General features: G+C 45.8%; 1 protein-coding gene across 1 annotated transcript in view; it reads right to left on the bottom strand.

Moving 5' to 3' along the window:
• PARVA (parvin alpha) overlaps positions 1 to 18398 on the bottom strand; it is a 156282-nt gene extending 137884 nt beyond the window's left edge. Inside the window, exon 1 of the mRNA XM_028516060.2 lies at positions 18142 to 18398. Coding sequence (XP_028371861.1) covers positions 18142 to 18277 — 136 coding nt within the window. The 5' untranslated portion in view covers positions 18278 to 18398. The remainder of the gene's footprint in view (positions 1 to 18141) is intronic.

Genomic DNA, 18398 nt, shown 5'->3' with positions numbered 1-18398 from the left:
ATGCATCCTGACAGCTGAAGGGAGAAAACAGAAGTCCTCCTTCAGAGAACAGGGGGCCTGGGAGTGGGCAGACAGTTAAGAACACACAGGATTTTGCCTTGTAATCCAGAACTTTCTGTCTGTACCAAAAGCCCAAAGAATTCAAAGCATAAAAATCTGTGGTTAAGGAAAAAGCATTTCCAATAAAATTGAAGATCAGGATAATTTGTAGTTTCTACCCTCTCTTTTCAAGACTGAATTCTTAACAAGAAATAAGAGTTTTAAAATTTGGGTAGGCATTTTTCTTCCTTCATATTTCCTTTTTGAAGGGCAAGTTGGTAACATCCAACAAAATTCAAACCTAACTTTTGACTCCGAAATTCCACCTCTAAGAATTTACTGGACAGATAAACAGGTATAGAATGTTTTTATTTGTTTGTAAGCATGTTTAATGCAGCATTGTTTGGAGTAGCAAAACACTGACAAAATAATCAAATGTTCATTGATAAGGAATTGGTTAAATTTAGCTATTGCACACACAGGCAAGGCATAAAGTTGTTTAAAGGAGGAGGTAAAATAGCCCTGGCTGATGTGGCTAAATGGACTGAGCACTGGTCTGAGAACCAAAGGGTCATGGGTTTGATTCCCAATCAGGGTGCATGCCTGGATTATGAGGCAGGTCTCCAGTTGTAGGTATGCAAAAGGCAACCACGCACTGCTGTTTCTCTCCCTCTTTTTCTTCCTCTCTTCCCCTCTCTCTAAAAATAAATAAATAGAATCATTTTAAAAAATGAGGTAAATCTACCTGTCAAAGATACCCAAGATGAATAGGTATGTGGAAAATATAAGCTGCTGAACACTCTTGACCATGGTATTCCAGCTGTAGAAAAACAGAACAAGTACATACACTTGCGAAATAGAACATTTCTGATACTGTGCCATTATAATACTATATGTTCTATTATTAGTATTATTATTTCTACTACAATAGGCTACGCTATTATCTCTTAAAACCTGAGAGCAAAAGAGAAAGAGGTCCTTACTTTTCAGTTTATATTTCCGGCCTCTTCAATTTTTTTTTATATAAACATAAGCATTTTCAGTTAAATTAAAGTAGAAGTGACAATTTCAACTGGCTAAATGTAAGAGGTAGGTTGGGTGACAGGAAAGACAGTGTTTCCTCTGGGACATGGTCCATGTCTGGCCGGGGCTCATGTTCATGGAATGCCCACTGAGGACCAGGGTGCTGCTTTAAGCACTTTGCAAGCACCAACTCCTTTCACCTTCATGACAGCCCTCTGAGCCGGTCTGAGTAGCATCCTATTCTGCATATAAGGAAGCAGGGTCTGGAGCGACTGATGAGCTCGTCCCAGAGCACACAGCCAATGTGCGGTGGGACCCGGCAGGCTGGCGGGCTCCGAACGCAGAGACCTCCTCATTTATTGAGGCTGCCTCTCAGAAAACCTTTGTTGAACAAATAGACACATCAGAAAACCAATACCTTTTTGACTAGAGAACAATTACTAAACTGTTACTATTGTACTGTTTATTCATCATTGTTAGTTATTACTGATGCATGAAAAATAAACACCTCAGAACAGTCAGCTGTGTTACAGCAGGAAAAGCATTGGACGTTAGTATGAAGAAACTGATTGAAACCCCTGCTCCACTTAGTAGCTGAGAGACCTGGGGGAAGTCACTTCCCTCTGAGTCTCAGTTTTCTCCCCTATAAAATGGGGACGACAGGACCTTCTGGGGTTACTGTAGGGATGAAATGTGCCATCCTATATGAAAGCCCTAGGTGCTTGACATATGTGGGATATGTGTAAAAATGGAAAAGACATTGAGGATAAAATAAATGATGGGCCAAGCATAGCCCATCTTTCTCAGTCCACTGGGTTTTAAAAGGGAATTGAAAAACTTGTATTTATATAGACTCCAATAATCTGAGGAGGAAATCAGGGTTTTTAATTGTTCTGATCTTGCCTCTAGAATATTGATTTAGGACATTTAATACCATCTCCAAATGCCATGTTTAATTTGCATCGGGTCAGAAGCCGGGCTGCTGAGCGTTGGCTGTTGATTTTAGGCAGGGACTCAGGAGGGCCTGTAGCCCACCTTCCTCTGGCCGGTGGCCAGCCCAGAGCCGGCTTCACCTGGGACTCAGAAGAACTGGCTGGCTAAGGAGGCGAAGTCTTTGATAGATTTTCACTGTTTAATTAAAGTGCAGCTGGGGCCTGGGGCTGTGCTGTACCTTTCAGCAAGATATTCATCACGGGTTGCACAACTAGCCTGTGCCGAGGCCACTTGGCCAGGGCACAGCCCAGACTCTGGCCTGGTCTCCACCTCACTCAGGAAGCCGGTACTCCAGCCTTTTGGAGTCCCCAGGGCTCATCTTCGGAAGCTTAATTCTTCTAAATGCTGCCTCCAGGGATACCTCAGGATTAGAATTCAAAAACTGGCCAATGGCTCCCAAACAGAATCCCCGAACACCTGCTTTACAAAGCAGGCTGCTCAGCTGTCCTTCAGCAACTCTGAGCCCACCCACATCACTTCACGTACTCTCCAGGTAGCCACAGAAAGGCTGTTCATTAAGGTCTACATCATCAGAGTCTTCTCTTTTATTATCAATGTGGAAAATTTCAAATATGCCCCAAAGTAGAGACGCTAGGGCAACCATGTGCCATGGACCCGCCATAGCTTGACAACAGTGAGCAGCTCGTGGCCACGTTCATCCGTCTACACCTCACCCCTACACGGCAGCACGTGAGGCCGACCCCAGGCATTTTATCCCATCGTCCTCAAACATTTCAGGATGCATGTTGAAGAGATAAGGACCTTTTTTTTTTTTTTAACAAACATAACCACACTGCAATTCTCTCACCCTATAAGTTAATGATGATTCCTGAATGTCATCACATCTCCAGTGAATGTTACCATATTCCTGACTGTGTCCCAAATGACTTGATTTGTTTGAACTCAAACAAGGCCCTGGCTCAGTTGTGGATTGTACCTTTGGTGGCTTTCTTTTCTCCTCTTTCTTTCACTCCCTGACCTAGCCCACTGACTCTGTACGAGGATGTGCACAGCCCCGGGACACCTCTGCTTCCCTGGCCGTGGACACATAACCGAGCTCTCTGCTTCAGCTTCCTCAGCTGGGAAATGGACAGGATACAAATTCCCCATCTCACGTGGCCATTGTGAGAATTAAATGAAATAGAATGTATAAAAAGCTTAGAACAGTACTGGCACAGCATGAACACCCAATTAATTTGTTCTTGTGGTTACTCTTTTCTGAAAGACAGTGCACAGCATCCGGGTCCCCAAATACAGTTACATACGGGAAGAAAACTGAGTAAAAGCCTGTGCAATTCTCCACATTTTTCTCAGACCTTGAGCTACTGTTCACAGTGAGGTGGTAGAATGTGTTAGTGAAGTGCAAATCTCTAGAGCCAGACAGCCCAGGTTCAAATCCCATGACTTCCACTTGCAAGTAATGGCAGAATGATGCATGTATTTTCCAAAACTCATTTCCTTTCCCTCTGGGCAGACAACTAAGTTATGTTTCTTGGCCTCTCTTGCACACAGGTGTGCCCACATAACTGAGTTCTGGCCAGGGGTAAGCGAACAGAAGTGATCTCCATCACGTCTACGCCTGGATCATAAAAACCTCCCACTGCAGTTTTGTTCTCTTTCTCACCCACCATCTGACTGGCAAGGACTCAGAACCTGCAGAAAGGCAGAGCCATAAGATGAAAGGGGCCCAGGTCCCTGAATGACCAGGCAGAATGCAATCCAACCAAGAACAATGCCACTAAGTTCTGCTGTAAGCAAAAATTAAACTTTTTATTGTGTTTAGCTTCTGAAACTTTGGGGTTTATCTGTTAGAGCAGATAAGTTATAATATTACCTTAACTGGTATTTTACCCTTGACCTTGGGCAAGTTACGTGGCCTCTCTATCCTCCACTTTCACCATTGGTAAAGGGGCAAAGATGCTCATAAAACCTATTCCATGGGGTTGTAAGGAAGATGAAATAAGTTGATACATATAAAGCCACATTTCCTGGCCCATAATAGCACAGCACAAGGGCTCACCACTTTTGTCATTTTCGTCAGTGTTTACAATTGTTATTTGAAAAGCCATAGCATATCATTAAGAATTTCTACACTTTATCTAAATTTTTTAATTGATCTTACAGAGAAAGATAGGGGGAAGGTGAGACTTCGATGTGAAAGAGAAATATCAATGGGTTGCCTCCCATACATACTCCAACCAGGGACTGAACCCACAACCTAGGTATGTGCCCTGACCAGGAATCAAACCCACAACTTTTTGGTATACAAGACAACACTCCAACCAAAAAGCCACCTAGACAGGGCTCTACATTTCATTTAAATGTACAAGTTTTAAATCTTTGTTACTTCCCGGTAGGATTTTTTTTTAACAATTTGGGGCTAAAATTGTATTGCAGCCAAATAATTTCCAATTTAATAATGAAAGCCAGTGGGATAATAAGATTATGACAATTTGCTTAACAGGAAATATTTCAGGAATACAGTCATCCTGCAGAATAAAATTCACCTAATACAAGATGCAGCATGTCTCCGGTGCTCCCAGCCAATGTTTAAAAAAAAAATGGGAGAATGAGACTTCCTCAGCATGCACCTTTCTGGCTTAGCGGCCAGAGCTCTCATTATGCTCGGGACTGAGGAGACGCACACTGATCTCTACGGAATTTTAAAAAACAATGCCCAGATGATCTACACAAAAAGATACTCAACATCATTAGCCAACAGCGAACCACAAACGACCCCCACACTTGACACCCACTGGGATGGCCTCAGTCAAAAAGACAGAACAGCAAATGGGGATGAGGATGCGGAGACACTGGACCCCTCATCCACTGTGGGCAGGAATGTGAAATGGCACAGCCACTGGGGGACCAGCCTCACAGTCCTTCAAAACCCTGAACCCAAAGTTACCACATGACGCAACGATGTCACTCCTAGGGAGCTACCCAAGAGAAATGAAAACATATGTCCACACAGAAACTTGTACTGGAAAATTCATAGTCACATTATTCTTTAAGGCCAAAAAGTACAAACAATCCAAATGCCCACTGATTGATGAATGGATAAAAAAAATGTGGTATACTCATATAATGGAATATTTCTCAGTCATAATAAGGAACGAACTACTGATACAGGCTACAGCACAGATGAAACTGGAAAATACAATGGTAAGTGAAAGAAGCCACTTACAAAAGGCCATATATTATTTGAGTCTACTTACATGAAATGTACAGGACCGGCAAATCTAGGGACATAGAATATAGATCATAGAATATAAATTAGTGGTTACTTTGGGGTCAGGGAATGGGGACAGAAGGTGGAATGACTGCTAATGGGCACACGGTTTCCTTTGGGGGTGATAAAAATGTTCTAAAATTGGCTGTGTGAAGGTTTGCATAACTGGGAATATACTAAAAAAATCATTGAATTTCACAGTTTAAATGGGTGAACTGTATCTCAATATAGTTACAGTACTTTTTAAAGTGTGTACTCCTCCATTTGGCTCAGATGTTTCCTCTGGACTTGAGCTGCCATCAGAAAGCAGAGCATGTCCCCACCTCATCAGAAGCCTTTGGGAATTCAGTGCCCTGTGTGAAAACCCAGGTACATCTCTGTGTGCAAGTGACAGTCCCGTGACACACACATGCTAATGAGTCTGAAGCTCAGGAGAGAGGTTGTGGCTGCAGGCGTGGCTTGGGGAGGTAACAGCACACCCAGGTAGGACATGAAATTGTCATCCACACTCCCACGAAAGCTGACAACCCATTCACACCAATGCTGCACACACACAACTGTCTGATACCAGGATACAAGCAAGGTTGTATGTCTTGTCTTTTTTTTTTCCTCCATAAGGAGCATAAGCTAGACCATGAATCATACGTCTCAGAATCAGTAATACTGAAAGGGCTAGGTAACTGGGAGCCCAAATTACTTAAATTGATGTCATATCATTTGAAAAGCTGACATTCAGGCCCTACCAACTGAACGACAATTATTATCTATCCAATTCATGGCCTTGGACTCCTGTTTCCCACCTGCCCTAACACCAATTTAAGCAATTCTGAACTTTGATCTTCACGGCAGAATGTCTCTGATTTATTGAAGTGTCAAGTCCCAACTGTGCTAACATCCACCCCTGGCAGGGCCATTATAAGGTGTGAAATCTGGGTGCCCATCACCCTGACCAAGTTCAGCACAGTGACAATCAGAAGGAACAAATCAATCTGCCTCTCCATAGTCATCAAGGGAGCCCTGTAATTTACCATAATGGCAGGTGTGGAGGAAAAGCAGGGGAAGGAATCGTTCCATTCTCTGGGCACTTGAGGTGCTGGAGGGGCTACTGAGCCCCACCCTCCCCCAGAGAGGCCTTGCAAGCCTCAGCTAAGAGAGAGTTGCTACTCCTTGCAAAGGGCATGCAGCTCACGTTGCTTTAAATGGAATTGTGTTTGATGCAGACGGTGGGTTCCTGCAGCCCCTGCTTCTCTCAGCTGTTGTGATTAACTAACTACCTGTCCTCTGCAGGTCTGCCACACCAGGCTGGGAGCCAAGGAGGAACTCAGCCTTATGGTAAACAGGAAAACCCTTCCCCACTGGGCGGGGAGTTTATTTCCAAGCCTGGAATGTATAGGGCTGGGGTGAGAGAGGCAAGCCCTAGGCTCCCACGTGGGCATTGGCAGCCTTCCCACCTACCTCCATTCTGTGGGGCGAGGGTATCCTGAGTCCACCTCAGTACTGTTGGCTGCCATGGCCTCTCACCTGCTCAGCTAGGGTCCTGACGTGCCTGCTAAGTTAGGCCAGCTTCTGTCCCCAGGATTCTGTGTCTGAGACCCCACCCTAGACTCAGATGAGCCTCCTTGATTCAGGACTCAGGTACCCAACAGATGCCAAGAGTCTCTGCACCCTGCCATCTCAGGGCCCACCTCAATGGACCTGGGGTGTCCTGTGCCTAAACTAGTGACTGGGGCTGCAGACCCTTCTTCAGACTCATTTTGCCTCCCCACAGGGGTCCCCAGTGTACCCCACAGCCAAAGCCACATTGGCCAAGCCAAAAACTGCTTTAGGAACAACTGTTTTGAATTGAGACATTAGCACAATACTGCAAATGGAACATTAATTATTCAACTGATGAATGCACCTTGGAAAGAAACAAGTGCAGAGCCTTCCCCTTGGTGTCACTGGGGGCCCTGACACCCGCCTCTGTGTCACTGAGGGAGCAAAACAGGCCAGTAGCCTTGCCCCTGTAAAGTCCAACCTCACCCTCACCCAGGGGATCTGCTGTGTTTTGATGAAGAACATCATTTATGGCTCCTCAGTGTCAGGCTGTGTTTCTCACACTGCAGACAAGGGGAGTTGCCTCTAGATGTTAAAGGAGATGAGGGAGGGAGTGAAGGGAATGTGTATGATTCAACGATGAAACAAACAGCCTCAACACGGCACTCCCAGGGAGGGCGTCTGCCTCCACGGGTGACTCCCCAGAAACACTCCCTGGGGTGCTTGGCATGATAATTGCATGCTCCAGCTGGCTCAGATCCATCCTCAGGAGATGAAATAAGACACCTGACTACTGACTCCTAATGCAGGTTGAGGAAAACTGAGCCCCTGAGGTATGCCAGACAGGTATGAGTAAGTTTATGTATTCCCAGAAGACTTAGGCATCACAAAGGTATGATTGGACAGTTATGTGGTTTACCAAATGTCAGCATGTTAGAATTCTGAGACAAGGACATTAAAACCATATTGAGTATAATTTGACTTCTAGACTCAGAAAGTACTTTGGCATCTTTCAGTGTGTCAATGCTGTCATCATGAGCAACTGTCACATTTATACATAGGACTTTAAACACACTAGGGCTGTCTGTGGCATTCTCTAGATGTTGCTTTTCTATGAAATAAAATCCCCACATCAGCTTGAAAACAACAACAACAAACAACAACAACCTGCTCTATTAAAATCCAACTAAAATGCAGACAGCTCCTCAAATCCTGCCCTTGCTCTTGTCAACCTGAAGGTTCTTCCTCTGGCTCCAAGAACCTTGTCTCCTAAGGGTCCCTCAACCCTGTGAACCTGCAGCTGTCCATGTAGCACTTAGCCCACTGTCTTGCAATTCCCTCCCATTTGTCTATGATGACCAAGTTGTAGGGCATGCCCAATAATTCATAAGTTGGGAATTAGGAGGAAGTGATCAAAGGAAGGAGGGACTTCTTGACCAAACTCCCACTGGATCCCACTCCAGTAGGACAGGGAGTGATGGCTGGGATGCCCAGGGGAGTCTCAAGGATGACCACTGCCAAGGTGGCCACAAGCTGGGCTCTGTCATAAGGAAGAGCAGGCAGCCGGGGCGACACATGGAGCCCATGTGCATGGAAGGGTGGCTACGGATAATGTTCTGAATTAAAGGCCTGCTGGTACCAGAGCTCACTCTGACCACGTTACTGACCATAATGGCAATCTGCACTCTCCTGAGGCCTCGCCTGCCCACCCCACCCCTTAGGTGACCTGGTGGTCCTGCCAGCCAGGAGCAAACAGAAACTTTCAGCCTAACAATGTTGGTTTTCCTTCCAAAGAAGCTATGAGAAAGACCACTCAGACAGAAAGCAGTAATTTTTCCCTCATTATCAACTACAAACTATTGGTAGTAAGCAAGCCAACTGCCAGCCTTTCACCCTGTAACAACACTTCTGGGGCTTCATGCATGAGAAACTATTCTGAATTTAAAAAAAAAAAAAAGCTTTAGGCAGCATTGTTTCTAGAAGAAGGAAAAAAAAGGAACCAAAAGAAATGGTTAAATAAATAGGACATTCACTCAACGGAATACTATGCACCTATACAAAATACATTTGATAAGATTAGTACAACATGAAAAATATTCACCTTACAGTAATAAATGAAAAAATATACAGAATATTTATCTATTTAATATGCATGGTATACTCACAATTTAAAAAAAAAGTTATAATGAAGAAAAAGAATAGAAAGAAATAAATAAAAATTCTAATTGATTGCCTTTGGGAGTTGGTACTTTTGAGATTGTTTTGTTTTTCAATTTTGCCATAAACTCCGTAAGCATGGGCTAATTTTATAATGGGGAAGAAAAAAAAACTTTCATTAAAAAAAATCAGGTGCAAAGTGTTCAGTTGTTCAGAATATTTCTGATTAAGTTCACTGCTTCTACCCATGGCCTGATGTTTCCCTAACACTGGTCTGAAGTGATGCTAGTCAAAAAGTTTGGTTTTTCTAAGGCTTTGGCAGACGGGTGCATTCCAAGCAAATAGAGTTATCACTTAGTAAACGCTGGTAGGATCAGATTTTAGGTGAGTCCTATAGCAAACCACATCACTCACACGTGTCCCAGGCATGAGCAGAAACCAAGCAGCTGCAATGAGCACAGCGAGGCAAAGCTCAGCGAAGGTGTGGCCTCACGCCATCCTCTCCTTGTGGTGGGTTCTTTCTCGTGAACAGGGGAGAGCTGCAGAGACGGGGCTCTCTTGCTAAGGAGTAACGATAGTGGCCCTGCTCTAACTGACTCAGATTTCCCTAACTTTGTAGGGATTGAGGAAATGAAGCTGAGCAGAGTTTCAGTCTGCCCATTTCCCATCTCCCCCAAACGCTGGAAAGAGGCTGTTTCACCCCATTCCTTTGGCATGCGAGCACTCTACCATGAACACGAGCAATGCCATTTCTGCAAAGCAAGCTTTTCTGCATGAAAACAAAGAACACTGGCCTGGATACACGGTGTCCTCACCGCCCTTGACCAGCAGGTCTCCTTGCAGGCTCACTGCCACCCCTGCACAGTCGCATTCCAGGACCCAAACCTCTGGTCTCAGGGGCCTATGTGTGTTTGTCAAACAACAGGGCAAAGCGATAATGGCTTCTCACAAAAGGTAAAATGATTCCTGCGCAAGGGAGGAGGCAGTTTTGTAAAACACACACACACACACACACACACACACACACACACACGACTAGCAGTTGGCATCAGGGGACTAGATACATCATCCAAGGTTAGAACACAACTTGAAGTAAGCAGGGCACCCCCTCAGTAGGAGTAAAAAGCCCAATGGTGATTTAGGCAGTTAGTTCAGAACCATTCTGAGGGCACCTGGTAAGACCCTGCTGCGGTGCTAGGCACTCAGGCAGGACACAGATGTCAGCAGAACACACTCACTCCTGTCCTCCCGGAGTCTACAGGAAAAGGAAGGGAAGGATGAGGGTCTAAGCCAGCTGAAGAAGCTTCCTTATCCTGGGGGCTCTGGGCCTCAGGCAAAGCCCTGGTTTGGATTTCTTACAGGTTCCAGCCTACAGAACATTGAAAACTTCACAGGATGTTTACAACTTTTTAAAGAGTATTTTATTTTCATTTCATTTTTAAACGTCTTTTAGTCTTGAAATTGTTGTAGTGCTTTCCCCAAATGTGTTCTTTTGTCCTGGACAGTGAGTGGAGACTTTGGATGCTCACAGATGTTTACGTGAGGATCTCAGCCCTCACCCTGTACTAATGGCTAAAACATAATTACGAACTGCACTTGTTAACCAAATAGAGATATTCCATGAGACAAGGAGACGGATTCCTAATATGGAGGTGTCCTTGGGCCGGGGCCCACTTATCCTGGCTTCCATCTCCTCCTCCCGACACAGAGGTGCCTTCATTAGCGGAGGAAAGAAAGAGGTCTTTGTGATGATGTCATTCCCAGACCACCCCGCACAGACAATAAAACTGAATTTGAGAGAAGCCTGGTGAAATGAGAGTGCAGAAATCACAGAATACCAGCGTGGCAAGGGTCCCCTGAGGTTATTTAGCCTAATCCCTGATGTTAGAAGTAGGCAAAAGGAAAGAGACTTGTCTAATATTACACAACCACTCAGTGGTGGGCAATTTTCACCAGGGTAAACACAGGGAAACTTATTCCATAGAAATTCCAATATCATTTTGTGTTCAGTATTACAAGAGGCAGGAGGGCTGCTGGAGGAGGGGTTTCACCGTAGTGTGGGACACACACGCCCACAGGCGGCTGCGATGCAGTGTGGCTGGTGCCACTGCAGGGGTAGGGTCAAGGTGGTGTGGCACCACAGAGAAGGAGGCATCTCACTCTTCCTGGTGGAGCTGCCGAGGGCATCATGCAAAAGGGGAAATCTAAGGCTTGGGTCTTAACGACCAAACAGGAGTTTGTTGAACAGAGAAGGGAAGATGGTCATTCCAGAAACACAGAACAGCATCTGTAAACATTAAAACACGTGGAAGAACATGTGTCTGGGGAATAAAAAGTGGCTTGGCGTAGCTAAAATGGAGGTTTCTTAAAAGCGAAATAGAAGAGATTAGGGTAATGAGCGACTGTGAAGGTGTTGAGCGCCTGCTCAGAAGTCTGTCTTGGGAAGATGTTATCTTTGTCTGAAAAAAACAACACATTGGCAAAAGGATGAAAGGTGGACTGAACAAAAAAGAGCCAGAGAGAGGGAAACCAGGGGGTGGATACCGCACTATTTCAGGTAGAAAATACAGTAAATATTTTACAAATAAACAATCTCAAACACGACAAAGAGCACTTATGAGGCCCAAATTAAGGCAGCGATACTTAGGAGGTAGCATCAGCAGGGCTTCCTGAGAGATGATTGGGTGTAGGGATGAAAGGAATGGGGGGAGGGGAGCAGGCAGGCCAACGCCAGCCAGCCTGTCATCTATTTATGTTCAGCCTGGGGGCGGGGGTAAGAATAGGTTTCACATTTTTAAATGGCTGAAAAAAGAACACAAGTACATGGATATTTTGTGACACACGAAAATTATCTAAAATTCAAATTTCAGTGCCCATAACTAAAGTTTTGTTGGAATGCTGCCACGCTTGTTCATTTATCTATCATCTGTGGCAACGAGGGAAGAGCTGAGGAGAGGCCAGAGGGCCAGCAATAATAAATAAAGCCTATTTATTATCTGCCCATTAAGAAAAAGTCACTGACCTCTGAAATAAAGGATGACCACAACAGTTCAACCTTGGGCAGCTGGTGGGATGCTGGAGGAGTAGAAGCCCCATTGGGCAAGTGGGACAAATAATTCCATCGAGGGCTTGCTGAGTTTCAGGATCCTGTGACACAGCCAGGAGACAGTGGAAAGATGTATCTGGACTACAGGTGAAGATCAGGACTTGAGAATCATCAATGGGTAGATTCTAGGGCATTGAAGCTATGGCAGTAGATGAGGTAATACACAGGAGAAAAAGAAACAGAGAGAAAAACAGGAAATGCTACAGAGGCAAACAGATATGCCTGAGAGAAAGTCTGAAAAAGTCACGAGAGACACAGGGAGAAAATCTCGTGTGGGTAAGGCTGAGGGAGAAGATAATTTCAAGGGAAAGACAAAGTTGAATAATATCAAATGCCACCAAGAGCCCAAGTGGTGTCAGAGTTGAAAAAGAGTGGCTTTGGAAGCCTCAGCCAGGGAAGTTTAAATAGTGGGAAGAGAATGGTTTCTCCAGCTGGCCTCCATGGCTCCGCACTTCCCCCCCTTCCCCGTTTTCCTCCTCTCACGCTGGCCACTCCTTTTCAGCCTCTCTTGCTGGTTCCTCCTCATCTCCCAAATTCTAAATATTGGAAAGCCTTCGGGCCCAGTCCTTGGACTTCTACTTTACATTCGCCCTCCTCTCCTAGATGACCCCCTTCCGTCTCATGGCTTTAAATACACCTACGCAGTGATGCGTCTCCAGCCCGGGTCTCTCCACTAGACTAGACTCCTAGAACCAACTGCAAACACAACACCACTGGGAAGTCCAATAGGAACCTCTAACTGAACAGCGATGGAGCGGAGCTCCTGCTCTTTCTCCTCCAACCAGCTCTCCTGTTCAGTTCCATCTTTCCAGGCATTCAAACCCTGGAATCATCTTGATTCTATTTTCATGTTCCATCCAATCTTTTAGCGAGTCCTATCTCCTATACCTGCAAACTATATCCAGAATGCTATGCTCAGCTCCTCTACTGCTGCCTCTCAGCTCTAGGCCACTACTCTCTCACCTGGATCATTACAGCAGCCTCCTAACTCACCTCCCCGCTTCCACCCCCGTCCCCTTAGTCACTTAACACCATCAGAGTGATCCTGTTAAAACACAAGGGTGGCCATATTATTGCTCTGTGCAAAACCCTCCAAAACCTCCTCACCTCACTCTGATTAAAGACCCTAGTCTTAGGAGGGCCTTCAGGGTCCTACACAACCTGCCCCACCCTGACTAATTACCCCCGAGACCAGACCAGCTTCCATAGCTGTGTTCACTCTCTCGTCTAGTCCACCAGGTCCACTCCTGCCACAGGGCCTTTGAATTGGCCATTCCCTCTGCTTGCAGTGCTCTTCTCCAAGATATGCCTATGGCTCTCTTATCACTTCCTTCAGGTCTTTACTCAAATATGCCCTTCTCAGTGAGGTCTTCTCTAGCCATCCTATTTAAATTGCCAACCATCCCACACCATGACATTTTCCCTTTTCCTGCATTATTTCACTCTAGAGCACTTATCACCACTGATACAAAAGACACATATTTTATGAATCTATCTCTTTATTGTCTGCCTCCCCTACTAGAAGGTAAGTTGCAAGAGGGCAGAGGTTTTTGCCTGTTATTTTCTCTGCTGTATCCCAGCACCTAAGCACAGTGCCTGGCACACACGAAGCACTCATATAAGTGCAGAAAGGATGGGAATAGTGGGTTGGGAAGAATGGGAACAGGGAGTGACTAGGAGACAAGAAAGGGAAACCTGGTACTCTCAATACTTTCACGATCCTTGGTGAGTAGCTTAGGAGGAGACCAGTATCAGGAGCTTTTCTTCAAATGGGAACGACTCAAACACATTTAGAGAATGTAATGGGAATAGAGGCGCGTGAAAAGACTGAGGACATGAGAAAAGGGCATCTGCTATGCCAAGTATGGAAGAAGGGGGAAATGACTGGCCCCCTGAGCAAGGGGAGAAGGGACACCTCCACAGGAGGGACTAGGACAGGAAGGGAGCACGAGAGGAGAGCTGTAGCTGTGGGGACAGATGGGACTGAACGGAAACTTAATAAGACCATACCTGGTTCTTAGTTTTCTATCTCAGGGTCTGGGGAAGAGCTTGAGCACTGAGGGTTTGAGGAGGCACTTTGGGAAATGAGAACGCAAGCTGACATGGACAGAGGGCTTACTCGGCCGTGCTGAGGGCTCTGGTCACGCTAGAAACTGTAAATCAGTTGCAGAGTCTGGGTGTTTCCCCCAGCTGTACTGGACAGCCAACAAGAGCCAGAGTGGCAAGTCTTAGATTATTAAAAGAATATTAAATTAAAGCCCTTATTAAACACTTCAGACATTAAGCAAAATGTAAAATGCTGAGGAGTAATAAATAAATGGGCAAATGATAGGAATAAGCATTGCTGCTGAACTAATTTAAGGTGCCTTCAGCTGGCAACCACCTTTCAAGATGGTGTTCCTGGAAAGAGCAAGTCTTGAGGACAGATCTGGAGGAAGAAAGATGAAAAGTGGCCCTTTGGCAAGTGGACTCTGAAAGGCTAGTCTAAGGACTCACACAGGAGGGCATGGATGGCAGAAATGGAGACTGGAAACCCCAAAGAGAAGGTCCACAGAGAAAAACAAAAGCCTCTTACCACAATTCACTAGAGGAGGCCCATATATCTTTAAATGCTTAAATGTGACATTTTGGAAACAGGAGGATCTGACTTGCAAGAAAAGATTCCTAATTTCCAAAGGGACCAAAACAGTGTTTACCTGGGCTTCATACAGTCATGGACTACTAGGCCATTTGCAGAACCTGTGGAATCTTCTGCAGTCAATAATGAAAAGACTATTTCAACATATAAAGACTATGTGAAATTGAGCTGTCAGTTTTAATAGCTACTGTTATTTGTGCCATGCTATGCATAGTACATACTTTACCTCATTTAACCTCACTACTTCCATGTAAGGAAGAAATTTTTATTCTCATTTTATAGACGAAGAAACGGAGGCTTTGAGGGACTAGGGAACTTGTCCTAAATCATTGCAATAAATAAAGAGCTAGACCAGAAATGAAGCCCAAAAGTGTCTAGTCCCAAAGACCATGCTTTCAACCTGTTATCTCTTGCCTCTGTAACGCTATTTTTTTCTTACGAAAACACTGGAGTGATGATTAGTTTTAATGTATTCTTAGGAGACTTATAGTCATTCTATAATGTAGCTAGTAAGTGTTCATGGGAAGACACATTTTTCTATAAAATTATTGACCTAAATATCTAACTAACATGTATTATGTCCTTCCAATCTTTGTGTCCTACAGTGGGACACAACAGGTATCCAATGAATGACTGAGAGACTCTGGGTCAGGAGACTTCTATGCCAAAGCATTGAAATAATCTGTGGATAGAACAACATCAATGATCTTGAGGAATCATAAAGAATGGGACGTTCTAGAACACTAGAGGTAAAGTGGAAGAAGGGAGTTTCTGCAAAGCACAGAGCTCTGAGATGATGCACGATCCAGAGCAAGACCTAACCTTATGATTGCTGAAGTGATGGTCAGTGGGCCCCTGGCAAGGTACAGCGCTGATCACCAAGACCCAGCACACACTCACCAAGAGCAGGACATTTCAGATGAACCCCACTGCCTTCTTTGACTGGGCTCATGGTGGCATGCAGCAGCAAGCAGCTGGGGCTGGGTGAAGGCTGGCCCCTTTAGGAGAAGCATATGCTCTTCAACGTACCCATTTATACCCCCTGGATTAGCTAATAGACTGAATGACAGAATCAGGAGTTAACAGTTTAGTATAACAAGGATTAAATAAGATCTTGCACTTGATTTCAAAAACCCAGTTGAATAAATCGGAGGTAGGAAAGGGAATAATTTAGGAGAAATAAACATAAAAATATCTTGCCACTGATAACAAGCTCCATGAGAGATAACAGTATGATGTAGCTGACAAAATAAGGAAAAGCAGACTCGGCGGCTGCATTAATAGAACATGGTGTCTAGGCTAGAACAAAGGAGGTGACGGCTGTGCCCCACACCTGGCTGGCTGCGCTGGACTACTAGTGCACTCCGTTGACTTCTGGGCAGCTTGCTCTGAGAGGGTCTGCTAGTTATTTTCACTGTCCCCCACTATGATCTGTTCTCTGCACCGCTCTGTGCCCTAAGGAAGCTGACCCCTACATCACCCAGAATCCGTTGCCCTGATGACTTCCCACTGGGTCCAGTCAATTGGAAGTACCAGTATTCAGGGCAAGGAGAAAAAGAAAATGCAGGTCTCCCTTGTGTCGTAACTCCCCATTCAATCTATCTCCGAGTTTCTGACAGTGGCTCTGTCCCTGTATAGCTACAGCTCCCGTCAGGCCGCCCCCTTCCAGAGCTCCAGGCCTTGATGGATTCTGGTTTGGTCCCATTGTCCCTTTGGGTCTAGGAGTGGACATAGCTTCCCCCTGCCTGCTGCTAGCCCCTAGGTTCCGCATCACCCCTTTGGGTTCACTTAACCCTGTAAATAGTCCCTTCCCTACATTATTTTCAAAATCCCAACTAAGGTGACCTTCTGTTTCCTACGCAGACCTTGAGTGAAACAGAAGAGATGGGATGGCGGCAAGCCATAAAACATTGTCTATGAGGAGCACCTACAGGAACAGAAAATGTGCGGCCTGGTGAGGGGAAGACTTCAGGAAACAGGCAAGCCCACCTAAAACTAGTGAAGGGCCACCATTAGACTCATGCTCCCGGCTCCATGAATAAGACAGTAGTACAATCAATACAGACAGACCAAGTCTTTACTTTCACAGTGAAGTAAACTTTTCTAAAGAGTCAGCAAGGGTGGGGTGAGCTCTCCTAATAGGCCATAAACTCCAGAAATTCTGACTTGCACTGTCTTAAACTAGAGAGCCCATTTCAGGAATACCATAGGTAAACAAGGGGTAGTTTAGACAAGGACTTGCCAAGTCCAGGATTTCATGATTTGCTACCAACTGCACATGACTCAGTGGTTTACCAAAATAACCAAATTGGGGAAAATATTTTGGGGGATGTGTTTTGCTGCTTCTCTCTTCAAGATAAAGGACACAAATCTAGCCCTTTGGGTCAAGCTGTGTCATTCTCAACAATGAACTTCTTTTTTGTGCCTTAAGGTAACTCAGAAACAAGAAACTTATTTTGTATCTTAGTATCACAATGTTATTCCCATAACACTGAGCATTCTATCAAAAAACTTAATCAAGCAACTTCTGTCTACACATCTGTCACTAACTTCTGAGCTGTCACCTCAGTTTCAAACGAAAAACCAGGATGCGAAATCTGCCAGTGAGAGAAAATATTTTACAGGCAAATTGTCCTGGAAAAAAAATAAGCCCTTCAATTCACCCAAGTGGGAAAAAGGAAATGGTTTTTGCAAGAGCTCTTAAATCCTGAGTTCGCAGAAGGGTCATGGCCATGATGCTAAGTGTGTGCGGCTCACTCCGGTGTTCTCCTGGGGTTCCAGTTCATCATTATTACAGGATAATAGGAAAGCCAGCTTTTCACTCATTCATTCAACAAACATTTGGTGTTGATCTACTCATTAACAGAGAGCACCACTGGGCCCTGGGGGTAGGCAAGATCCAAAGAGGCCGTCACTGCAACTAGACTTCAGCAGGTCTAGAAAACGACCTGCTTTCAAAGACCAACGAAAGCCAAAGAGTGAAAGTGACGGTGCCCAGAAAAGTTTCAGCAGAAACTTGGAAAATGCCAGCTTTCTGGCGCGTAGAGGGCGGGGACTTGGGGCCTACAGGAGGACGCCGCCTCCCTGCTGAGGCTGGCGGGTCCGCAGTCCTGGGCCCTCTGGCCACGCGGCCCCGGCCCCCTGCCCAGAGCGGGCGTTGCCTGGTCCCGGCCCGGCTGCTCCACCACGGAGCCGCCAGGCCCTGGAGAGCAGCTGCAGTGCGACCACCAGCAGCGAGATGGCCAAGGCCCGCGGGGCGCGCCTGCCCCCACCACGACACGACACGTTCCCGGGACGCGCGCGCACGAGTCGCCGCGCCCCTCTCTTCACTCGGCTTCCGCGGCGCGCTCCCGGCCAGCCAGAGCCCCGTGCCCACGACCCTGGCCCCTGCCGCCCCTGCGGCCTGGCCACACTCACCCTCTTTGGCTTTCTTCCTCCGGGCTAGAGTCCCTCCGAGTTTCCCCAAGAAGGAATCATCTTTCTTCCGGGACGGGGGCGACTTAGGAGTAGGGGATTTGGGGACAGAGGGAGACTTTTGCGGGGAGGTGGCCATGGTGGTGGAGTGGACAGCCGAGAACCGGTCGGGGACGCGGAGCTGGTGCTGGGCGGGCGCGTCGGGACTGAGGCTGCGGCTTCCCAAACGGAAGCGGAATTATTCCAAGCATTTAAGGCAG

The sequence above is a fragment of the Phyllostomus discolor genome, chromosome 6, assembly GCF_004126475.2.
Source record: "Phyllostomus discolor isolate MPI-MPIP mPhyDis1 chromosome 6, mPhyDis1.pri.v3, whole genome shotgun sequence".
In the NCBI taxonomy this organism is placed as follows: domain Eukaryota; kingdom Metazoa; phylum Chordata; class Mammalia; order Chiroptera; family Phyllostomidae; genus Phyllostomus; species Phyllostomus discolor.
The sequence above is the reverse complement of the archived record's forward strand: the minus strand, read 5'-3'. Positions and strand labels throughout refer to the sequence as shown.